At 40.7% G+C, this 26520-nt stretch overlaps 1 protein-coding gene across 2 annotated transcripts in view; it reads right to left on the minus strand.

Annotated features, from left to right (window-relative positions):
- Nucleotides 1-22002, minus strand: part of ALKBH8 (alkB homolog 8, tRNA methyltransferase) — a 44224-nt gene extending 22222 nt beyond the window's left edge. The window contains exons 1-8 of one of the 2 annotated variants that reach the window (XM_066544764.1): nucleotides 21981-22002; nucleotides 19225-19360; nucleotides 18285-18425; nucleotides 16196-16436; nucleotides 15025-15156; nucleotides 14080-14175; nucleotides 12552-12656; nucleotides 9555-9625 (exon numbers count right to left, since the gene is read on the minus strand). In XM_066544764.1, the coding sequence (XP_066400861.1) occupies nucleotides 9555-9625; nucleotides 12552-12656; nucleotides 14080-14175; nucleotides 15025-15156; nucleotides 16196-16436; nucleotides 18285-18416 (777 nt within the window). In that variant the 5' untranslated portion in view covers nucleotides 18417-18425; nucleotides 19225-19360; nucleotides 21981-22002. Of the gene's footprint in view, nucleotides 1-9554; nucleotides 9626-12551; nucleotides 12657-14079; nucleotides 14176-15024; nucleotides 15157-16195; nucleotides 16437-18284; nucleotides 18426-19224; nucleotides 19371-21980 lie in introns of both variants that reach the window. The other variant, XM_066544763.1, reaches the window with a different exon arrangement.
- Nucleotides 22003-26520: the final 4518 nt, after the last annotated feature.

Raw genomic sequence — 26520 nt, forward strand, 5'->3', positions numbered from 1 at the left:
GTCAGCTAGTCCTTCTCATACCTGCATCTAACAGCTGCCCCAGAGATCATTACAATAAAAGAGAACTGCCAGGATACAAGACATGCAAACTGTGCCTTCCCAAACTAATTCTTGCATCATATCTCATAAGGGCTGACAAGACATGGTTTTTCATCTATTGCTATAGAAACTACCATATGGCCTGTTTCTTAATCCTCTACATCTTCACTGTAAAAGGGAAATCTACTGAGGAACAAAGATTTGGGCATGAATTTAAAGAAATTGCTTACATACATTAAGAAACCTCGTTCCTTAGCAATCAAAAGCATTCCTCAACCCCCCCCCCCAAAAAAAAACCAAAAAAAAACAAAAAAACCCCAAACAAAACCCAAAGAACTAATGAAAGCCAATGAAAGTCATCTTCTTAGTTAACAATGTCTCCTGTGGCCATAAAGTATGATTCAAAACACTGCTTGACACAAAGATACTTGTTTACAATAATTTGAATAAAATTGTTTTATCAATTACTCAATTGCTACATTTCATCCCACAAACCTCCCACACATCTGACATATATACGTTATTTTAGAACAGGGAAAACAACCATAAAGGAAAAACACATTCTGAAATTTGGATAGGAAGTATTCCAACACTGCTGATTTTCATCACAAAGGACGTCATCTCTTTCTTCTGTCATTCCCTCCATCTGCTTCATTAGCACAATGACTGCCTTCTCATAATCCAGCCAAAGTTACTCAAAAGGGCTCTAACCAGGGCCTCAACATCTGAATTTACAACTGACTGCATGAACGCACATGGCAGAGATGCAAGCAGTAACAAGAAGGGCAGGAGGAACAAGAACACCTCCCAAGGAACTGTGAAATGTCCACTTTTCTGCTTTCTGGTGCACCATCAGCCTTGGTTTCCTCCAACCATTCCTCTGCTGCCCCAGCAAACAGACCAGGGTTTTCCCTGCACTGCCCCTGGGCAGCACAGACAGGCTGCCTGCCTGCTTGCTTCTCTGCTAAGGGCACAACTCTCCCACTGACAGAATCATTCTGCCAAGTGTATCAGCATCACAGGTCTGACAGCTCCAGCACGCTTTAACTGCTCAACATTACCAGCTCCTCAGCAAAAGTTTAACTCTACTGCAACAAGAGCTCTGTGGAGAAACCCCTCTCAAACCACAGCTGGTAAGAAAAACAGAAACAGAACATTAGAGCATGCAAAATACTCAGATTTGTAAGATAGTATAAACACAGAGAGACTTCAAACCTCATGTGCTACCACTTACTGCTATTACAAATTCCTGTCCAAAGCCATGAGAGACAATACACCACAGCAGGAGCTCAACAAGTTAAGCTTGTTTCTTTGCTTATAGGCTACTTGTGATGATTATTATTGACTGACTAGACATTTCTATATGAAATTTGCCACAGTCTTAAAATAGGCTCCTATGACAATACAGATGACCTCAACAGCTAATGAAATTAGGTTTTCTTACTGAATTCCAGAACTCAAGTACAGTCGAAATGCAACAGCTAAAGATAACTTTTTAATCCACAGTTCAGCCTGTTTGCTGTTAACTGGTAGGAGACACCAGGATTCCATTTCACACAGCAAGTACTGACCTCCTAAAAATAACATGGGGAATTAAAGTAACTTTTACTGATGAACGTCTTGACAAAACAAAAAATACTTTTAAAAAAAATAAGAAATTAGTAACTACTAAAAAGCAACACAGAGGTTTCTATTAAAAAATTTAACTCTAAAGAATGACAACTCAAAACCTGACTCAAAAACAACTTCAGCTGTAAAAATACCAGTTGAAATGTAAATTCAAATGCTCTGTTAGTTTTCATAGAATCATAGAATAGCTTGGTTTGGAAGTGACCTTCAAGAGCATCTAGTTCTAAATCCCCTGCCAGGGGCAGGGACACATTCCACTACACCAGCTCAAAGCACCATCCAGCATGGCCTTGAATCCTTCCATGGGTTCAACCCTTCCAATGGGGCATTCACAACTTCCAATGTCTCACCAGCCTGATGGTAAAGAATTTCTCCCTAATATCTAATCTGAATCTCCCCTCTTTCAGTATCCATTACTCCACTTCAAACCATTTCTTTACATTTTTTCACTATACTCCCTGATAAGGAATCCCAGTCCAACTTTTCTGTAGGCCCCTTTGAACTACTGGAAACCTCCCCAATCCTCTCTTCTTTAGGTTGAGCAATCCCAACTTTCTCACTCTGTTTTCACAGCAGAAGCTCCAGCTCTATCAATTTCATAATCCCCCACTAGACTGTCTCCAAAAGGTCCTTGTCCTGCTTAGGTTGGCAGCCCCAGAGCTGGATGCAGAACTCCAAGAGGGATCTCATGAGAGCAGAGTAGAGGGGGAAAATCCTCCCCCTCAACCTGTTAACCACACTGCTTTTAATGGTCTCCTATCAGATGCTTCTTTTCTTTTATTACAATAAGTTGGGTTTTTTTCCCCTGGAATAAATAGAAACTTTGTATTTAAACAGTTAATTCATCTCACCACCACAGAAGAACAGTTCATGTATCATAGCAAAGGATACATAGGAGGCATGAAGTGCAAAAGAGAAAAAATAAAGGTTTTAATCTAAAATTAGTGGTACTGTATACTATAATATAATGTTTTTCCAAGATTGTTACCTATCTACATGTTTCCTACCACATGAAAACCAATTAGAAATATGTAGCAATAGCTATGGAATAGCAAGATACTTTTTAGAGAGTACATTTGCTTCCACTGAAAAATTCAGTATCTGTATTTGTGTGTTACGGTAGCGCCTTAACAGCCAGACGTCTGAGAATTGAAAATGAAATGGTGCTGCCTCAGCATACAAAATAAGCAAATAGCCTGGAGATAACAGGTTCTGTTAAAACAGAATCAAGTTGCTAAAGGAATTAAGCAGAAGCTTTCCTTCATTATTTAGCAGTTATGACCCCAATTAGAAATTCTTAAGCCCTACTGCAGACTGCAAACATTTTAGAAAGTATTTCAGTCACAGTAGGCATTCTCTCACAATCACACAAAAATAACTGGAACCATATGATATTTCTTATACCATTTCAATGTATTTTTCTATGTGATATTGAGTGGATTTCGTTTTCAAATTCTTCCTAATTGCCACTTCTTATATCTCTCTTTCCACATTCACTTTGGATACACTGCCCAGAGGAGTTCAGCAGACAAAGAAAATATTCTTCCCACAACCCTTTCTCAACACTACAACGGCTCAAACAAAACACAGGAAAAAAAGAACAACCAACTCACTGTGAAGAAAGCAAACTGGTAAGAACCAGGAGAAGCCACAGCTCTGCCTTCCCCCTCAGTAGCCAAAATAATGGACCACGAACAGGAAACAAAACCACTACAGAGAATGGAGTAAAGCAGCTTCCCACTCTAGCAGTCCCAGGAGAAATAGCTCAGCAAGGCACAGCACATTCTGCACATTGAGCAATCAAACCACAGGGTGCCTTCCTTCCTCAGCACTCAAGTAGGAGCTACTGGACTTTGCATAGTGGGGAACAGCTTTATGGAAAGGTATGGAGTATGATAAGTTTCCTCCTTCTGTGGAGAGGAAGGTAGGCTGGTACAAATCCAACAGAAGGGAGAGAGGAGACCAACCTTTTCAGAGTTATTTACCTGGTATTGGCCCACTCATAGTAAATACCCAGCCTCAGACCAAGAGGCAGCTGGAAACTGTAATGTCTCGCCAATATGAAAGGGGAGCAAAAAAGAATATTTTTACATACAAAACCCTTGAAATATGGCTCTGTCATAGCTTAGCTTTGATTTTGTTCTTCCCAAGTAGTTGAGGAGATATCAGAGAAAGCAACATCTCCACACTGCTGTCCTGTTTCTTCACAAATTACTGCCATACAGCTTCTGGGGAAATAATGCTACCAAATCATTGTTCTGAGGGCAATTCTGACCAAACCAGAATGTTCTTCTTGTAGCATCTCCATGCAAATTGAAATTGGTTAGCAGATTCCTACAGCACTTGGGAAACAAATGCTTGTCTACATTAATTGCACACAGTGGTTGCCTTGCTCTTGTTACCCTTGGCTAACACAGAAGTTAGCCTATCAACAACCAAGGAGGGTTTTTTTAACTGCAGGACAGGTTTCCTCTGAACAGTTTACATGAAAGCTGGGCTTTCTGGATCCTTTCAAGAGTTAAAATAACTCATTAGGTGGAAACATCAGCAGTACATGTTGATATCTGTGAACAGAATCCTGTATGTAAATGGGGAAGACACATCCAGCACAGAAATAAAAACTCAGAACAGAATGTTTCACCTTTCCCAAAAGAGACAGACTGTTGTAAGTATTTCCATGAAGGGGCTGCAGGCTTTGTTACTTATCTAAGAGGGCATATTTCAATGTTCAATTACATCAAAGGGAAGTTTTCCCTTGATTTGGTGCTTCTTGTATCTCATCCAAGCTAAGTGACAGTCAACCATGGTATGACATGCACGGACAGAAATAAACACACAGGACATATCTATAAAGAGTAAATGCAAACAGAAGAGACAGATCTATGAAGCTTGATGCATTTAATCTGCAGTGCTCAGCACATCTTTCACTTGGAGCAGCTCCTCATTAGTTTTCAAAAATGAAATACCACTTTAAATGGGACAAACCAACTAAACTTGGCATACAATTATAAATTATGTCCATTTGGATTTCCAGCTAAAACCACTGCAAGTTGCTATTCTTCAAGAACCAATAAAATCCATGACTGTAAGACATGTTTCTTGAGTTGCACCTGTCTTACAGAATGGAAAAGCATTTACTGAGCTTTAGGAATCCTACCTCATCTGAACAAACTTTTAAACTCAGCATTAGGTTGTAGTGATTAAAATTAGTATCTTCCATTTGGGTTCAGAGACAATTTGATTCTGCCAATACAATCTCTTTTCAAATAGTGATGACTATTACTACTATTTCACCCACTACCATCATCCTGCCAACACAGAGAAAAAAACTTTAGTATAGCCACTACCATAGTAATTCTTTAAATAGGTAAGATGCTTTCTGCCTTCCCTTACAAGAAAAAAAAAAAGGACAATATATATGTAAACAGCAAATTAACTGAATTAGCAACTAATCAAGATAAGCAGAGCACAGCAGTACCTAGTGCCTGTCTATCTTATTAAAGCTCATGCAAGACACAAAACAGCTGCTAACTGTCAAAGGCTGGGTACAGTCTAGACTTTTAAAGGCTTCTCATAAAATCTCTCAGCTATTACAGAAACAGCTGCTGCTATACCAGCCACAGGTTTCTGTTTGTTAGCCAAGACAGATTGGAAATAGATCAACAGGTAAGAAGCAAAAGTGCCAGAAAAAGGGTCAATTATCAGACTGAGAGATGAGTAGAAGCAGCATACCTCATTCTATCAGTTCTAGAATGACCATGCTCAAAGGTTGTTCAAAAGGTCTGGTGAAGCTTTTCTTTGAAACATTGCTCTGCTTTCAAGGCTTAAGAGACTCACAGGTTTTCTTTATAGATCAAAGTACTTAAGATCCACAGGCTAAGAGATGATGGGTGTGTTCAGATGAATAGAAGCTAGGCAGAGGTCAAGGATGATCCATACACAGTCCCCCCTCTTTAATCCTGAGCCACAAATCTGGCTGATATCCCTAAAGCTTTCCTTCCTCAGACATTAGATCAGGGCCTATAGCATCACAGCAGCTCTGTGTTTGTACCAGCCTTTTGCCAGCCCAAGACACAGGAAGCAGAGTAAGGCAAGGAAAAGCAGTGCTAAGGACAAGAGAATGACAAGCCTGGGGCTGCATCTTAGGAAAATGGAACACAGCAACATAAATCAGGATACTGTGCCAAACCAACATCCCTTGGGAGCAAACTATGATTGTGCTTTGCTGTGTGGCAGGGCACAGTGGGTGTCCCACAGCAGTCTCAGACACAGCAAGGCAGAGCTGATGAGGAAGGACTACAGGGGGTTGGTAACTTTAGATTGGGAGTAAGATCTGCACCCAGGAAGGGAAAATTCTTCTATGGGTTGGATATGTTCATAGCACTGCTTGGCTCATAATAGAAATGCATGCTACCTCTGTATTTCTAAAGTTTTAATGAATCAAGGCTTACACAGCAGCATATAAAATGGCAAATTAGGAAAACTGGAAAAACAGAAATCTCAATATTGATCAAGCTCCTGCAGCAAACCTGCAAAGAGAAATTCAACACAGGTAAAAATTAGGATTGAGACAGCTGCAAACTTGGTCAGGCTTCTGATGAAATACTGTAAAACTGCATATCTTTAGAGACACCAAATGGAGGCACTGAAAATAACACCTAACTGAAATAAAACCAAAATTCTCAACAGAAAGGACTGGTCCCTGCTTTGCAGTATTTTGTTCAAATTTATGGATACAAAACATGATTTGTCATTAAGTTCAATAAAAGACTGTTTATCTATATTTACCACATTGTCATACTAGGAAAGACAAGGCAATTTGTGAATAAAAGAAAGTTACATTCAATAACAGAGCATTGAAACTAATATTCATTAATAATTTCAGTGTATCAACTCCTATAAAGACAGGATGAATGTGGTGATTTATAAAATGCCTTTACAAGCCACAGGACATTCTAAAAGTCTCATTTTATTCTGCAGTTTCCCAGGAGATAGCATAGAAATGGGTTACAAACCCATTACAAAACCCAGGAAAGATTAGCCTGAGACCCCCACTTTTCCTGAAGTATTATACAACAAATCACCTCGCACTGCTTTGCCCTCTAGCTATTCAGTGGTTTTTACAAACTAGGCAGAAGTGACAAGCAATAATGAAAATTTCCTCCTTCAAAACAAGTTCAATCCACCTTGTAAACTCCTCAAAACATGATGGATTGCACCAACCAGGGCCACCACTTGGCCACTCTGTGCACCTTGAGAAAGCTGCTTCATGAGACTGAGATAGGAAAGAGGATCTCACACCTACATTTTCACCTCATTTTGTGCAGGTGTAAGAACCTGGATCACAGAATCAGACATCACAATTGCTGTAGATTATCTGATGCAAGACAAATGCAGTGTTGTGAAGAATCTTGCCTTTATTTTGCAAGATTATTTATATTTTAAATGAACATATATGCCAATAACTATTCCTTTTTCAACATAAATCAGATTTGCAGAAACAAATTAAACATCACTAGTGGGCTGCCCTTGGGATTGATACTGGGGCTCGTGACCTGGATGATGGGACAGAGCACACATTCAGCACATTTACAGAAAAAATAAAGCTAGAAGTGGCTGATATCAGATGGTTGTGCCACCATTCAGAAGGATCTGGACAGGCTGGACAACTGCTGCCAACAGGAACCTCATGAAGTTCTACAAACAAAGTGCCAAGTCCTGCACCTGGTCAGGAATTATTCCACGTATCTTTACACACTGGCAGCTGATGAGCTAGAAGGCAGCTTTGCCAAAAATGACCTTGAGGTCCTGGTGACAAGAAGGTGAACATGAGCCACCAATGTACTCTTGGAGAAAAAAGGGCCAACAGCATCCTGGGTTACATTAGGAAGAGCACTCAGCTGGTAAAGGGAGGTGATCCTTCCTCACTTACCAGTCCTGGTGAGGGGGTATCTCTTGTACTCTGTTCAGTACTGGAACTGGACTGGGCTTCCCACTACAAGAATGCCATGGACTTACTGGAGCAAGTCCAGGACAGGGCCATAAAGATTATTAAGGAATATCTTTACATAAGGGGATGCTGAGAGAGTTGAGACTGACCAGCCTGGACAAGGGTCCAGGGAAGATGGCTCTTATTCATGTGTGTAAATAAATGACAGGATGGAATGAAGAAGAAGGAGCCAGATTCTTCCTAACAATGTACATCAACAGGACAAGAAACAATGGGCACAATTTAAATCCCATGCCATTCCATCAGAACACGAAGAAACAGTTTGGATTTTTACTGTGACAGAGGTCAAATACTACAAAATATTGCCCACAGAGGTGCTGCAGTCTTCATCTGCATAAACATTCAAAACACAACCAGACACAGTCTTGGACAACCTGACCTTACTTAAGCAAGAGCTTGGGCTACATGACCTTAAGAGATTCCATCCAACCTAAACAGTTCTATGGGCCTATGAAGATGATACAAAGGTGATAACTAAGTCACCAGGCTAGGAGGGTCTTTGTGTTTAGTCCTCTGTTCTGCCAGACTTCTTTTTCATAAGCCAATGCATTTATTGTAGTTATTAATTATCACAATCTGCCTAACTCAAATCCTGGAGGGACAAGCATATAAGCAATAGAAAGAAATGCTCTTTCCATTACTCAGTATAATGAGGCATTCTGCTTCCTTTTTTTCCTCTGAAGTGCCTGTCAATTTACAAAATAGAATACAGAACCAGCTGGGTTGCAAGGTTATTTCTTTATGGCACTTTTTATTTAAATGTGTGCATTTACTGTTGAAGAGAGCAAAGAAAGGACAAGACATATGGCTTTATGCATGTTTTCTGCCACACTGCAGCCTAATGTATTCAGGTAGGAAAAAACACCCTACAGAGAGAAAAATAAAGAGAAGAAGAGAAAGACACCAAATGTTGATGCTGTATGTGTAAGTCCAATTATTTATTAATAGTGTGTGTAAATTTTGCCTGTGGTAAGATTTAATGGGAATAGAGAAGGGGGCTTCACTCCTAAAATGGATAAATCACATATTACTGCAACTGATATTTTCATTTTAATATCAGATGAAGAGCTAAGTGCACAAAACCACAAAGAAATCATAAAAAATTGTAAAAGTACTAGAAAGAAAAACCATAAAAAACAGAGCATTTCATGGGCCACTGGCTTGTTTAACTATATCTGTGTTTTGACTGCCTGCACCTGAAAAGTGCATTTATGGCCCATTGGGAAAAGGCACTGAAATTTGTGAGAAACCTAACAGGCCAATGCCTATGCCTGAAACATCTAGAAAAGGTCCAAGTCTGGCTGTATCCCTGGTTGAAATGTACACATTCCAACCTTTAACAGATAAAAAACACACCATGCAGTCCACTTCCCAGAAAGATTTGTATTTTTCACATGATTAAAATCACTGTGCTTTTGGCCATCTCTGAGATCATCAAGGTCTCAGGTATGCTGAGATATGCTGCAATACAATAACCTAGAAATGCACTGCTTATGGTTACATCAATGAAGTAACAGAGCATCTGTGCCAGAGTCAGCCTTTTCATTGGAATGGAAAGGGTAAGAGCCCAGGACTGCAGTACTAAGGCAGAATCTGTGAAATTAAAGCATGAAATAAAGATGAAGGAAGGTCAACGGAGACCTGAATGCCAAAATTTAAAAATCATTGTATCAATGATCTTCAATCACTGTATCAATCAATCTTCTAGTGACAACATCACATTGCAGTTACTTATTTAATTAGCATATCACACCACCTTTCATACTTGATATTAAGTTTGGATGAATGTGAACAGACACCATGAAAAATTAAATTACCAATATCAAAATGGAACTCCTCAGTAAAGCATCAGACCACATGCAAACATTAAGTTTACCTCAGCTCCCAAACTGAGAGAGATTATTTCATCTTCAAAAGCAGAATGTGTATCAGTATGAGGGGGAATTCCTGTTAATAAAAATGAACAAAAAGTGAATATAAAAATTATACTAATAATAACAACAGTAATAGAGTGCTATCTCCATTGGCAAGCCCTATTTCCATGGCTGTCTGTATGGAAAACCAGGATGTACTGTTGAACAAACCAAACTTACCATAAACAAGGGAACTGCCTTCCAATTTGAGGCAATTGTCTTAGATGGACACAATTAACCTAAGTGTCTTGTATAATCAGTAGAAATACCTAGAAGATAGTTCAGGTTACTCCAAGGCCTTGCTCATTCCTGGAGGACTCCCTAATGCAGAAAAAAGCTCAAGCACTTTGCTCTCCTTGCAGGCAGTTTAGCCCTTAGAAGCAACAATTATGGTACCTATGGCGGTTTTGGGCTTTAGTTCATCCACAATAATATATTTCTTCCTCACTCCCTTCAGAGAGGAGTAATTTCAAATCCCTCTATTTCCTAAGCAAATGACTGCATTAAGAATTTCAGCTTCAGCATAAGACCTGCTACCTCAGAGGCAGGCACTGTTAGGATCAAGTCTGCCTGTGCTTTGCACTTCCTAGGCAAAGTAACATCCCTGCTAGGCTAACCCCTGGGTAATACATCTGTTAGTGTGGGTATGAGTACACACACATAACTGAGAATTGCCAAAAGGACAGTCATTTTTAGGGGGCTGTTTAGATTTTTCTTTCATATCTGCTAATTGGAAAGAAACTGCCAATCCCTGCAGCTTGTGTCACACATTTTAATGCCAAATGCTAGAACAGCAGTGTGCATGCCACAGCAAGATCTCACCACACGGTGGGGAACGGCAGTCAGCAGTGAGCAAGGGAGAACAGCAGACAGCTTGGGAGAACTGCAACTGCACCTTCCTCTGATCCACTGCAGGCCAAGGCAGACAGAATCATTCCTATACCATCCAAACTGAAACAGTTTTATTGGATTATTAAAAATTCTACCCAAGTTCATTTTGGGCTCTGTAGAGAATTCCTGAGTTGAAGACAATTTTTTCTGAAGTGTTAGTCAGCTCTATAAAGCACCATTATTATACAGCAGATTTTATATCCAGATGTAAATATCCTGAATTCCATTAGTTTCAGCAAAAACAATACAAGCGTTTTATGAGACCAACATTTAATCTGACAGAAAATCAGTGAGACTTGAAAACCAAGGACAGATAGATACCTGTTTGTTACAGCTCACAACTTTGCCTCGGTACAAAGCACTGAGGCTCTGCCTCAAGAGGCACACTGAAGTCTGTGCAATTCACTGTGCAGCAGGAGAACACTGACAGCTCTCCACACTGTCACCGGTAATTCAACCAAGACCACACTGACTCACACACCTCATTTAATTTATCTTATGTGTGGTCCCTCCAGTTCAGATACTCATAGGCATAACTCACTTTCCAAAATTTCAAGTATAATTTCCAGTGAAAAAACAGCTCAGAACCAAGATGCAGGCAGTATTAATCTGACTGCGCTCTGTGCTCTTCATATCCTAATGATTTGCACTTAAGAAAGGGTATTTTGCCTTGGGATTGGGTTTTTGTTTGATTTTTCAAAAAAACCTGCTTTCATTCTTGATAGAAATCTACAATTCTAACTAATTTCCTCAGATGTCCCAGCCAGAAGTACAAAATGTATCAATTTAACAGATTGTCAGATACACAAACAAATAGGATCAGACCCTTGTTCAGCAGACATTGTAATAGCTGCCAGACATTAATTCTGAGAGTAAAGCCATTGTTCTTTCTTCCTAAGGACAAATGAGATACTCACCCTGGAAAGCAAGCCAGATACTTAACCTTGATGACTAAGCTTAGCAAAAAGTACAGCATGTGACTTGTTCCCTAGAAGTGTGATTAGAAGTTTGTTTTTCTTCAGAAGCCTCCAGTTTGGAAAAAAATACAAAAATACAGTAATTCCTTATTGCTAGAATAAGGGAACACTGCTTGCATCATACTTAACACTCCATATATCACATGCACTACATTATATCATACGTACTAACAGCAGGAGAGTCTCCATTTTTTGGAGACTGTATGCACATTACAGGAAGCAAAACAAGTTTGGAGTAAAAAAATCCACTTAACTAGAAGACCAAATATGACTATTTATTCCTGTATCTTTTTATAGTTAGTTTTCAAATCATGACCTTGGACTCAAACACCATAATTTTTCCGTAACAGTGGTATCAAAAACTGCACTTCTAAACCTAAGTTCCCATGTGGAGAAACCAGTACTAAAACTTTAGTTTTGTTTCAAAGCATCTCTGGTCACAGGAAATACACTAAGCAGGTGCTTAAATCCTGTTCCTACCCCATTTCACAGTTAGATGCTACACTCTCCTGCTTTTTAGTGAAGTTGTACTGGCTTGGCTGTAGTTCATTTGCTCCACAGGTGCCTGTAAGGTGCTATGCTTTGGATTTGCGATGAAAACAGTGTAGGTAACACATGGATGTTTTACCTCTTTATAAGCAGTGCTTACACAGCACCAAGGTCTTTTATGGTTCTCATGTTTCCCCGCCAGCAAGTCAGCTGGGGGTGCACAAGGAGCTGAGAGAGCACACAGCTGGGACAAGTGACCCCACGTGACCAAGAGAATATTCCATGTGATCATATGACATTGTGATCAGTAATAACACTGAGGGTGAAGTTTACCAGGGATGTCATTACTCATGGACTGAGCACTGATTGACCAGCAGCTGAGGATTTTTTTTGCATAATTTTCCTTCCTTTGTTTTGTTTGCCTTTTTTTTTAACTTACTAAACTGTCCTGATCTCAAGCCTCCTCACTTTTATCTTCCAATTCTATCCTCTACCTCAGTGAGGGGAGTGAGCAAGCAGTTGCATGGTGCCTAGTTCCCTACCAGGGTTAAATCCCTATATAAAATAAAGAGTTCAAAATTTTTGAGGGACAAATGAACTTACCTTGTCCAGGTTCATACTGATTTACAGTCAGTTGATCAGGTTTATGTTTGATATATCCCTGCTTTAAGCACTTCTCCAAGAATGGGTTGCAAATTTCAGGAAGACCTAGTTATAGAAAGAGAACTGTAAACAAGACAGGACAGCTTTTTACAATAAATATAACTAGGAAAATACATAGAAGTAGCTTCATATACATGCAAGTCCATCTTTAATGATGATTACTCTGCATCTGCTACTAACACACATCAGAACTGGGGGTCCAATCTTCACATTCAATATTCTTGAAGGTCTCAAAATTACAAAGGCCACTCTTCCAAGCCCTCTGCATTCAGAAACAGAGTACTCCTTACAAAAGCAAAGTGTAGTATCTCTACACATAAATAAAACCACATCAAATCAGAAGAAAGGTTTTTACCAATTACAATAAAAAAGTTGCAATCAAGAAGTAAAATTATTATGCAGAGAGTCAGATGTGCAAAGAGCTCTCTAAAAAATTTATTCCCTGGAAATCTGTTACTGAATTAGATTAAATATCACCAAAAAATCTGCTGAAGTTAATCTGGTCTTGAAACAGGAATGGAAGGCATAGTCCTCCACTGAACCTTTGGTTTGCTATTTTACTTGAGGACTTGATTGAAAAATTCTGCTGAAGGTAACACCAACAAACATGATACTACTATCCCTTCCATGAATCTACTGATTTTTATTCTTGTTTTCTCCCAAGAAGTATTTATGCTTTTCTGACACACAAGATAGTCTGTGAGACTAGAAAACAATTCACATATCACTCATCTTACAATGATATAGCTTCACAGTTAAAATCTTAAGATAACGAGAATCCTTCTGTTGCATGCTACATCCACCCCAGTACACATGCACCACCTTAAACACCTTCAAGTTTTACAGGAATTTAACTCTCCTATTTTGCTATTTTTAAATCTAAGTCTATAAGATGACTCACTTGCCTTGCTCTGACTCACAGCTTTCAACTCCCAGTATGAGTTATTGAAACCTTTACAAAATTGCTTTCAGAGCAAAGGAAATTTTATTTCAGTGTGCATGCATCCAGCAAGCTTCAAGCTGGTTGAGATAAATATATACAGCAACATACGTCATATCCCCCAAATAAATTAATATGCAATTTGTAACACATAATTGTTTTATGGAACAAAAAGCTAAAAAGGAATGACAATTACAATCCCAAAAGCCTTATTCGACCAGAGGTCAACAAAGGGCAGCAACCTCTGGCTCCAAGTGACTGGACAACAAGCTTAAAGCACTAACAATAATTTGGAATGGATCTCAAAATTAAAAAGCACTTTTGTGTGTGCTTAAGATACAGCAAAGGCTCTCCTTTAACCAGACTGTCACAGCCATAACTCAGCAAGGCTTAAAGGCTTTATATTAATGGTTCAAACATCAGTGCAAACTGATATATAAACTTTATATAATGGTTCAAACATCAGGCTTTATATAATGGTTCAAATATCAGTGCAAAGAAAGCACAGTTTAATAGGGAAGTTCTCACCTCCAGGTAATGGTTTGTCTTTATCAACATTATTGTTATCATAGCGAAACTCATATCCAAAATGCTTTACTCTTCTATGCTTTAAAGTCTTCTGGGCTGTAAAAATACATAACTTTAAATAAGATGACAGTACATAAAGACTACATGAAACATTGCAGGCAATTTACCATATTTCTCTATTCCATTCTGCCTGTTAAGCCTAAATATTCTTTAATTAGCAGTTAAAACAGTGTATGTGACCCTTGTTCTTCACGCACACACTTCTGCTTATGATCTCTTGTAATTCATCAAGCATCACATTCACTGCTGTTTTGAGTCAAAGGGATGGTGTTTTTGTATATGCAAGAAACAGGGAACACCAATTTTTTGAGCCATGCTTAATGCACCTTTTTCTTGCCCTGATCTCTGAATTTACACCTGATGAATACCCTACACATACACCAACATCCATCATTCTCATTAATCACCAAGTTACACATGAGCTAAGGTCAGAATAACCTTTTGCGTTGCTCCACGGAACAAATTTACACAGGAACTCTGAAGTGATTTCCAAGAACTCATTTATTGAAGGATTTAACTCCAAAAGTTCAAGTGAAACCATCCAGAATGTAGGCCTCACTATGTTATTTTTTTACATAAAAGAAGTCACAGCTCTTCAGTTACTAACAGTCTTGGGCTTGGCACAAGACACATAAAAAAGACTTTAATTGTTTCTGAATGAAGGTTTGTTGTTCAAGTAAATCCACTCTAGCATATCAATTCAGATCTCTTGTCCCAAGGAACTGATCACTTGCAGTACAAGACCCAATTTCCAAATGCTAAGAGCAACCACAGAATCATTTCTGACAATACATTTCCCAAGATGGAGACTTCCTGCAACCTGAAACTGCAGGAAAAAAACAGCATGAAAGTATAGAATGTCTGGATTCCTATAGTTGTACCCACCATTCTGAGTATCTTCATCTGCTTTCCAGTCAATACTTTCCAACATCCTCCTTTCTTCCTCTGGAGAAATAATCTTTTCAATTACCATTAAGCCTGGAGGCAAGCTTGTAGGAACAGCACTTTGCAAGGCAACTGAGGTATATGAAAAAAAGAGAATTTTGTCACTCTTTAGAGAAAATAAAAACCTGTGCTCCCTATGGAGATATAATTATTTTTATGATAATATAGCACAACTGTAGAAATGTTTAGTGATACAATGGAGCCCTCATTGTGGTCTTATTTAGAGAAAGAATGATCCCTTTTTGTCATGACAAAACAGGGTAAGGCCTGAGTTCTGCATCATTCCAGCATTTTCTAAAAATTTTACTGCATAAGACGAACAAGACTTTACATTACTCAAACACAAAACTGCTTGTGGTTTTCCTGTAAAAATAATGGTAAACAGAATTTCCCAATCACTTCAGGTTCTACCTGAATTTCATTTTAATTTTGTAGAATTTTAGTGATTTACCATATCAGCAGCTTCCACAGACAGAGCACTCTGTAATCAAATATGTACAAATACAGAGTACAGGACAATACCGAGGTGAAAGTAAAACACCACTGATGTTGGGACATTCAGTTTGCTTTCCTAAGAGATCAAAAAAAGCTATTTGCTAGCAGAATGTACAGACCAACACCAGGAACCCTTTTTGCTAGACACTATGGAAGCTCACAGAAAGAGCAACAGTTCTTTATAGCTTATAATCAGCCAAAAAAAAATTAGGGGGAAGGAGGAAAAAAAGACAGAAATTTCATTGTGCATATTTTGCTTCTTGGAGCTGAGATAGAGATTGCAAGACTAGGGACACACAAGAAATCCAATGAACTGTCCAGAGATTATGCAGGCTCCTTAATCCCAAAACCTTCATGCACCGTACTGAATGGTCAGGAAATTACTCAAATCTTTTTTCCTTTTGCTTCCAAGTAATACAGTTGAAATTAGAGTATCCTAACCTGGAATACAAGGAGCAGAGATTATTTATGTCCTGAATCTCAGATTCTAGCTTTCGTTTTCTGTGTCTACTTACGAAAACTAGTGTGCTTTTACCTGTATTTACAACCCAGGAAGTAAAAGCAAGGGAAGCAGTATGAAGGAAGCTGGATATATAGGAGAGCAGGAAAACTGTACCTTTTTCCACAAAATTAATATATAGAACAATGTTTTGGTCACAGTCTTCCAGTGTTACTTCCTTTCCATTAAGGGCATTAAAGGCTTTCTTGGCTTCTTCTGTTGTTCTGTATTTCACAAATGAGTATGGTTTATTTGGCGGCATTAAGAGTGTTTCCATTGCTCCATACTCTTGTAGTATTCTGAGCAATTGCTGTCTACTCATCCCATTACCAAGACCAGCATTGGCAATAACCAGGCTCTAATTAAAAAAGAATTAAAAAACAAAACGAAAAGAATTAGTGACTATTGTCAGTTCATTTGAAACTAAGATTTTACCAAGAGAACAGCACTATAAAAAAAATTAAACCCATGAGCACTCTTTTATGTATTCTGCACAAGATATTTACGTTTCCATGAGCTTGTTATACCAGCACACAGCTGTTGCCCAGCACACAGTGTGGCTGAAAGCCTTGCAAACTCTCTCAGAAACACCTCCTCAGTTAATGCCCGCTTTGAAGTAGCATGTGTGTGACAAGTGTACTGCAAGTAAACAGTGGCACTGGCACACATAATTTTGGTGGTTTCTGGAACAGCTGGGAAAAGTGTTCCATTAATTCAAACAACAGCATTTCACTTCTCTAAAAAAACAGAAAATAAGTTTTAGAACCAAAGAGGAGGGTCATTAAAAAAAAATTATACACTGAGCACTGCTGTGATTATGCCTATTGTGAAGGCTCTGTTAACATCTGTTCTAAGCTCTGCATCAGGCTGTCTGCCAAAGATCATATTTGTCAAGATTTACCTCATTATTAATTACTGCTATTTTCTGGAATGTTATTGATGGAGAGACTCGTGTGTGAAGGACATGCAGAGGTTCAAACCCCTCCTTTCACTTAATCTACAAAGACTCCACTACACAACTGCTGCAGCACATGCAGCAACTGATGATGTTAATTCAGAGACAGTCAGACTCTTGCACAAAGCCTGAAAGTATTTTCTATATTCCTGACACGAGTCTTCCACTAGCACTATGATTTTGTTTCACATATCATTTATTCAAATGTTCTGTCACCAAAAGGACCTTGCTGGACCCCAAAATTATTCTTTGGATAAATTAGATTGATAATTTGGTATCTGGGACAGTTTCAAGGGCAAAAAGTCCCAAATTACAGACCCATTTCCATGCAACACTAGAAAGACACAGTCTTTGTTCTAAATAGTTTACAATACAAACAAGTTTGCTGAGTCATTAACATCTGTCCATGTGGTTTGAAATCTGAGCAAAAATTAAACCAAATTTTATTACAAAAATGTATAAAGATCTAACTGATATTTCCATATTTGAATGGGAAGAATTTTCAGGATCAGAATGAACAAGCATAGGGTAAATGTTACTGCTGTACAGTGTTTCAAGCCATTTGTATTTCCTCATAAATGAGAGAGTGAAATTAAAAACTCTGACCTCCCTTTCTGTCTGCAAGTTCCTGTCACTTTTTGCTACATCAGTATCTGTGAGGTCATTCTCTGATGTGCTGTAACTCTACTGGGGCAGAACACTACAGATCAAAAATCCAAGTAGCTTTCTGCTAGGTCCCTTTTCTGCAAGGAAAGAGAAAGCTGTCCCCATTGAAACAGCTGCAAGTCAGCCAACCAGCTCAATTCCCACAGAATCACAGCCTTAATAAAAACAAGATGGAAAAGATTTCCAAGATAGACATGCTTTTAATGGTGAGCTCAGATGAGACAAATTACACTTGCCAGAGAACCATGGAAAATATAAAGGTACAAAAGTTAAAAGCCTGAGGAAAAAAAAGAAACCACAGAGAAACAGAATAAAAGTTTATTTACTTCAGTAGCATTTCCAATGCTTCCCCCTCCTCCTCAACCCAAGTAACTGTTTCAGGTTAAAAAAAACCTTCTCCAAAGGCCAAAGCCTCTCCATAGACCCTGAACTGCTGAAATACAGTTCTGCTTTGAAATCAAAGAAGAACAGAAAACCCTCAATCTCAGGAAGTCCATTTTTAAAAACTGCATTTTACACAAGACACATGTGAGAAGAGAACACAGATAAACAGCATTTTAACATTACCATCAAAATCACAACTACCTGTGTCGCATGTGAGACACACTTTATGCCCTCATGTCTCATCAACGTATGCTGAGCTCTGACCTGCTTCCTCAATACCTTCTTCTTCATTTTCTGGACTTTCAAATGGTCTTCACTGGTTTTAGCTTCCATACTGGTGTTCTGGAAAACAGAAATAACAACACAGTAAGTGTCCTGCTTGAAAAGGATCTCTCCCAAAAATAAGGCTTTAAAAGATTGCTATGATGCTTGATTTCATTTTCCCATTTTTCTCTTCCTCTTCACTCCTTTATTCACATTCACAGTATCACTAGATCCATTTGTGGTTTTTAATCTGTCTGCCCCTCCTGTTTTCATACAGTAATTTCAGCTAATTTCCTTCTCTCTGCAGTCTCTCCAGAGCAGAACATGAGAAAAAAATAACATGTAGAACTGCCATGAGATTCGTATTGTCTCAGCTTCTCATGCCTCACCAAATGCTTCAGCTGGAGATGAAATGTCCGGCTCCTTTTACCTAATTGCAACCAAGCATGACATTTGGCCAAACTTGCCTTCCTTGAGAGTAGAAAAATGTGTGCAATACATACATGTCCTAGAGCAAGCAACTAGGATATTGCACACATCATTTCCCACACCCCCCAAACTTAATGAAAATCACACTCCTGTTGTGTGAGGGAACAGAAAAACTGTGTACATACATATATATAAATATATATTTATTAGCTACTGAATTTCATGGCAACACAGAATTTACCGACCAGTGAGTACTTAAAGGTCAATGGCATTCTTCTTCAGGTTTTGCTGCATCTTTTGCCACTTTTGGTCTAACAGTACATTGAGATCATACAGTACCTTCCCACATTTCCTTGAGCCTACATTCTTTTCCTTTCTTTTTTCTACTTCCCTCAAATCCAACGGAGGAGTCTTTGACTTTATCTGTCCCTATAACACAACCCCTTACCTGTATTTTAGAGGTATCTTCTCTTCTTTGCCAAAAATCCTCCTAACAGTATAGCTGGACAATCCAACTGCAGCTGTCTGTCCTATTCCATTCTTTTATCATCGTGACCTGGCAACCATCCTTCCATCTTCTCTTCCTGTCAAAAACTGGTTTTGTTTCAGTTATTTTTAAGGGAAAAAAACAAAACAAAACTAGGTCAATCACCCCTATATGTAATTATTTAACTCTGTCAACTGCCCCAACAGTCACTTGTCCACTTGCATGCCTTCTGGCTTGCATGACTGCAGAGCTGCTTCCCAATACCTAAACTGCAGACACAACCATGACAATATGACAATGTACTACAAAAAAGGGTAAAGGTAAAAAAACCCCTCATATTAGTATTTGCTGCAACTTCGTGTTGAATGACTTAGCAAAAATTTTGGTCTAAACAAGCACTGATATGCTAATAAAATTGATATAAAATTTGAAATAAAATGCATCTAGTGGGTTACCCTTACCAAGATTCAGCTGACTAGCAGGCTCCTTCAACAAGCCTACTATGACCAATGTATGCAATTATAAAATTTCATAGAATCACAAAATTATTTAGGTTGCAAAAGACCTGTAACAGTTGAACAGTTGAACTCAACTGTTAATCCAGAACTGCCAAGTCTACCACAAAAGCCTATGTCCCTAAGCATCACCATCTACACAATTGGCTGCAAAAGGCTTGTCCTGTCCCACCTTACTTGCCACACACAGGTGAACAAAAGCCCACATCTTTACAGCCTACACATGAGCAGGTTCCTCTGCAGAGGGTGTCAGGCAGTCCCAAACTACTCCACAGGAAAGTGACACATCTTTGGCTTGGTCAGTTTACAGAAAAAGAGCAAAACTACAGGACAGGATAATACTTTTGAGTGAAGCAAATTGGATTTGGATGGAAAAGTGTGGAGGCTATGCACATCACCCATACCAGTCAGACCACTGTCATGCAGCCTGCAGAACAGAGGACTTGAAACTGAAAGGGTCAGGCCTCTCCCATAACATCTGCATCTCTACATACTGGAAGACTTCATCTGATCTCTGGGGAAAGCATTTCTGAGTTTAGTCAGGCCTTTAGTCAGGTCCTCACAAACACCCACATCCTCCAGGCAAAAGCAAAGATGTCATGCCACAATATTTGTTAAACTAGCACAGAAACTAAAGCTGAAAGACTTCTTTTTATCCTTTCATAAACCCTGAACAAGGGACAGCTAAGGTGTGACTCAGCTGTCTAAATAGCACCTAACACTGGCAGAGATGACCTAGCCCACAACACTCAACCTTTCACCGGCTGCTCAAGAAGCTGAAGACCTTCTTGATGTGCTGTGTCATGCTTGCCAGCATCACTCTGGTGCCTCCAGCTTCTGAAGACATCTTAAACAATAATATCTGCATAGCTAAGACAAAATATTCCCTTGGTCTCTGTCTGAACTGGGTCTAAATTCTGTGTCTTGTCTGTTGCATCATTACCAGTGGCTCAATTTGGCAGGCAAGTCTGCCCTGATTTCTGAAAAAGGAATCACACTCAACTGTATAGAAGTAGGAAACTTCATTTGCTAGGATCTCACACCTCCTTTAGAAAGGCCAATACAACTACAGAAGAAAAAGGATTAATCCACTGTTGAATTCATTACTGTTACCACCTAGTTTTACAACAAGTGTTTTTAAAAAGTAGCTCCTGAAAACATACACTGAAAACGGTTTCCCCTTGCAATACGAGCTAAGGTTAAACGCACTTTACAAAACTGGCCTGAAGCTACTACAGAGGTTAATGTAAAGCTTTAATGCAACGCACGAAGCTTGTTTGCTGCAGGAGCCGCCTCTGAGAAGTGAAGTACCAGGCGGGCGGGCAGAGCAGAGCGGCGGCTGTCGGCAGAGGGAGCGCCACGATCAGGGATAAGCCGCGATCTCTGTTACTCACTTTTAGCTTGGTTTTGTACGGCAGACACGCCACAACAAAAATATAAGGACACAGTATTCACATAAACATCCGGGAGCGAAAAAATACATTCAGGAGGCCCTACGGTGAGATTTAAGAGCTCCAGCACTTGCAAAACGCGCCTGAAAGCGCCAGCATATCCAGGCAGCGGCATGTCCCCGCGGCTGCCCCATCCCACCTCTGCGAGAACAGCCGGCACCAAACCTCCCACCGACAGCCCGCAAACCCCCGGGCTTCGGGCACTTGCTGCAAACAGGAATATCAAGAATTCCTGATAACAGGAATAACCACAGGAGCGCGTCTTAGAATCACGGAATTTAAGGGTTTGAATAAACCTTAAAGATCAGCCAGTCCCAACCCCGTGCCATAGGCAGGGGTGCATCCTCCTAGACCAGGTTACTCAAAGCTTTGAACACTGCCAGGAGTGGGGCACCCACAGCCTCCCTGGGTAACTTGTTCCAGGGCCTCACCACCCTCACAGCAGTGCCCCTTCTTCTCTGCCCTGAGTACACACGGGGGAGGCTATAAAAGCTGTGAGGCAGGCGTAGGGACTGGCTTGGCCTTCTCCCCCTTGCACCACCTCGTCCTGGCAGGAACAGAGATGGAGCAGGAGGCGCAGCCAGGCCGCCGCGGGCTCTGCTCCCCGCACAGGGCGGCACGGCGGGCACGGGAGGGAAGGAGAACCAGCGGCAGACACCGCCTGCGTTCCCGCCGCCCCCGCGGCTCTCTGTCCCCAGGGAGAACCCGGCGAGGCCCGGGCGCTGCAGCCCCGGCCCAGCGGGCGCGTTACCTGCAGGAAGCGGCCATGTCGGGGCGGGCACTGCACGCCCCGACACCGCCCCCGCCGCGCCGTCATGGCCCCGCCCCGGCCCGCTGCCCGCGGAGCGGTGCGGCCTGGGGCGAATTTAGCGACTGCGGGTGTCTGTCGCTTTATTGCACGTCAGGGAAGCCAGGCTTTGATGTTCAGCAAAGCCATGTGCCGGGTCCTGCCTTTGGGTCACAACAACACCAAGCAGCGCCACAGGCTGGGGGAAGAGTGGCTGGGAAGGACCTGGAGGTGCTGATCAGGAGCTGAACATGATCCAGAGTGTGCCCAGGTGGCCAAGGCCGATGGCGTCCTGGCCTGGATCAGCCAGGTGTGGCCAGCAGGAGCAGGGCAGTGACCGTCCCCCTGTAGCCAGCACTGCTGAGGCCACAGCTCCAATGCTGTGCTCAGTTCTGGGCCCCTCAGTGCAAGAGAGACATTGAGGGGCTGGAGCGTGTCCAGGGAAGGGCAACGGAGCTGGGGAAGGCTCTGGAGCACAAGTGCTGTGAGGAGCAGCTGAGGGAGCTGGGGGTGTTCAGCCTGGAGAAAAGGAGGCTCAGGGGGACCTCATCACTCTCTGCAGCTGCCTGACAGGAGGGTGCAGCCAGGTGGGGGTCAGGCTCTTCTCCCAGGAAACAAGTGACAAGACAAGAGGATGTAGTCTTAAGCTGCAGGATGTTCAGGTTGGACATTAGGAGACATTTCTTCATGGAAAGAATTATTAGACCTTGGAATAGACTGCCCAGGGAGGTGGTAGAGTCACTGTCTCTGGAGATGTTTAGGAAAAGACTGGTCATGGCATCAATGCCATGGCCTGTTTGACATGGTGGTGTTGGGTCGAAGGTTGGATTGATGATCTCCAAAGGTGTTTTCCAGCCCAACTGGCTCTCTGATTCTCTGGCAGCAGCCAGTTCTATGTGCCAAGATTTCCCAGTGACCAGGCCAGGGCTCTCCCATGGCACACAGCCATGTTCAGGGGAGAGGGACATCCATGCTGGATGGATCCAGGGCAGTTGATATGGCAAAGGGAAGGGGAGCAGCCCACTACAACCACCTTCCATGGACATACATTTACTGTCACTGTGCCACCTCCTGTTGCTGCTCACTCCATGCTCCCGAGCTCCACTTGCCAGCAGGTCCTCCCCGTGCCACCTTTTCTCCAAGTAGAGCCAGCTCTTTGCCATCCTCCTCTCCATCCAGTTTCCCTCTGAGTCCTCACAAGTGCAATGCTTTAGCGCTACGTGCAGTGGAATGCCATTCCTCAGCCCCACACCTGCCTTCATTTCTTCATTGGAGCCTCCTCCAGCACAGGGGATCCAAAACCAAATGGGGGAAGCCACATCCACACTGCAAATTAAAGACAGCTTCCACCAGGCTAGGATGAATTAAAGACAGCATCATGGCTTTTCCTAGGCTCACGCGCTCACCTGAAGAGACCGTCCCCTGGGCAAGGCACCATCACCATCAGCCAGCACTGATCATGTTACCTTTGGCACGCCATAGCACTTGGGACAGAGGAAGATAAAACCATGCCAGTCCACATAAGGCCATGGGAAGAGCGAGCCACTGGTTGTACATAAATATTCCTCTGCACCACTATTGACTTGGCCAGCAACCCCCCTAAGGCTGTGGAGTGAGCCCACACTAGTGAGAGGCCTACCTCACTGAAAGGAAGCATCTCCACACCTCACTGACTCCCTGTGGGGAAAGTGGTCCCTTAAATCAGAGATACAGTGTGTAAGCCTTTGCTTCATTTTTCTTCTTCATAGGCTAACCAAGCTGCATACTATGCCCCTAGACATAACCTTTCTCCCTTCTTTATCCAAAATGCTGGAATTTGGGATTGCCGCCTTTTTGTTTACCTGACAAATATCCTACTTCTCACTGCATCTTATTACCTAAAGCCTAACTCTTTTTTTTTCTCTCTCTCTGTTTATTTTTCCTCCCTCAGCCTCCTGTGGGTATGTAAACTTTCTCAGCATCAATGATGTAAGGAATTCCCAGGCAGGTGGTATGTAAGGTGTGACTGATGAGCCTGCAAACCTGTAGATTGAAGCCAGCTCCTCAAGTTTTTCCCAGATGCACATGCTGGAGGAATTTACCCATGGCTATGCTTACCCAGAAGAAAATAACAAAAAATGCCACCACCTAAGAAACAACAACAACAAAAAAATCCTTTCTCTCTCCCTTGGAATGTATACCATGCCCTATGCCAAGGACGCAGTTGTTCCATGTACAGAAGGTACAAGGGCACTAAGTGTGTGAGGCTGACAGGGCATATCTACCAGCCTGTAATATTTGGGAGGTAGGAATTACTTGGTCAGAAGGGTGGTTCCACTTCTTTTCCTCCACCAGAGTCACCCTCTGTCCTCGACCCACACAGTGGATAGCAAAGTGTTGTGATAGCACAGATCTTCTGCCTAAGTTTTCTTATATGTAAAGTATGAATATTTGCTACCTACCTAGTAAGAGTACAGCACAGACCTTTTTAATCTTTGTGAACACTAAGTCTTAGCATCATCTGCTCTTCTCGTGAGCCAGAATGAATGGAGAAAGAACAACCAGGCTGCATCAACAGCTGCTGTCTCTATTAAAGTATTCTCCAAGGCTCTCAGCCCTGGAAACCACCCAACCCTGAAAGCTGCTGAAAGGATGATGCTAATGATACCAGTTTGTAATTCATTACCAATTTGTTCAGACAAGTGGAAAATACCTGCCCAAAGGTTGTTTCTTTAAAGTGTCCACATTCCAGATTCTGTGCACTCTCCATTCTACGTGCATTTCTATGTGCGTTCTCTGGAGGAGAATAAACTCACTGTGAGTTTGTTTGGTTTTTTTATTAAGAATCTCTGTATGATTAACAGTGGTCAAGAAATTTTCATGCATATAGCAATAACATTTCCTCTGATAATGCATCAAGATTTTTCTATTATAAACAACATATTCACATAGGAAATTTCCACCATTTAAAAGGAAAACAGTTAAAGGCTGATTAGGGGTTTAATACAAGCATATTTCAAACCAGAACTGTTATGCCCTTCATGATTTAAGCCCAGAAGCACTGTGCATTCTCCTCCCATGCTAGATAAGATGCATACAGGCTCCTCCTACAGATACCATAGTGCTTATTGACAAGTAAAAATACATCTCCATTAACAACATTATCACTGATTAACCCACAAAAGAGTTCACAGAAATGGGGATTTTAATACATTTACCTTTGATGTTAATATAATCTCTGACTTAAAGTGTGTTAGCAGAAAGCTCACTACTTCTTTTAAAAAATCTGTTTTTTATTATTTTAATATTTTGGTTTGTATGTCAGCAAATATTCTAGTTTGATAATAATTCTTTGTAGTTTTCTTAAGAAAAAATAAGTTTTATATCATAAAATCTTGGCTCTGCTCTATTTTTTAAATTGATAATGAGGAAAGATGTTTTCTAAAGCAGAATATCATGCTCCCATTTAGTTATAGATGAAAAACAAAATCCTACTGACTTTTCTCAGGAAGAAATTACACTATTTGGTATGCTATTAGCTATTTTATCTTGGCCACATTCCCAGGGAGAATCAAGGCATTTGTCAGTCCTGGCAATCAACTTCATAGGATAACAAGTAAACACTTCTATTTCCTTCAACAAACAAGAGGTTACTGGTCCGTAGGTGGAAAGATAATCTTACTCCCTTTTATAGCAAAGCAAGCCAAACCGTGCTGTAGCCTAATGTGATCACACTGGATTTCCATTAATTTCAAACCCAATTAAAAGGGAATTGCAAGAAGATAGGATTTGCTATATCAAATCTCTTGGTATAAGAAACTGCAGTTTAAGAATCATGACAAATAGGATATATTTCAGGATAGCAGTTTGTTACAGAAATAAGAAGAAGCCTCTTAGCACAAAATCCAGCTCAAAATCACCCGTGACTACTCCTGTAGAGAAGTACTGTAATAAAGGATGAGACACAAGATAAATTGTTTTAGGATAGCATTCATGTCATAATTCAGCACTTGGACAAATATGTGTTGACCTAAATTCAAAATGTGCAACTGCTGCTGCTTGAGATAATAAAACTCTCCATAACAAACCTCTGCAATGCCAAGGGCTTCTATTTTTCAGGACAAAGGCAAGGCTGGCTCTGTACTGCATGTCATTTTTATTCTGTGTTTGTGCTGTTCAATGCTAGATTTTCTATTTCTTTCTAAAAAAGAAAACCAGTCAGAAAAATAACAACTTTTAGAAGTTTGTTAGCAAATGCATAAGACTGAGAGAGACATGAGAAGTCTGGATCCTGTTAAAATCAGTGGGATTTTCAAATGCTAGTGATCAAAATGCTTGTATTCTCAAGAGACTTAAAATGTCAAGTAGTATCAGTATGCTTTCTGGTTTCTAAGCTTTAGCCTACATTTTGTTAATATCTCCAAACTTTCTCAAGCTTTTTTCCACAAATGTAAGATTTTAGAGTACTTCTGCTTTCCTTTAATAAAAAAGCTGCGCTTTTCCTGAAATTTCAAGATTCTGTGTA

This window comes from Molothrus aeneus, chromosome 2 (assembly GCF_037042795.1).
Source record: "Molothrus aeneus isolate 106 chromosome 2, BPBGC_Maene_1.0, whole genome shotgun sequence".
NCBI classification, from domain to species: Eukaryota; Metazoa; Chordata; class Aves; order Passeriformes; family Icteridae; genus Molothrus; species Molothrus aeneus.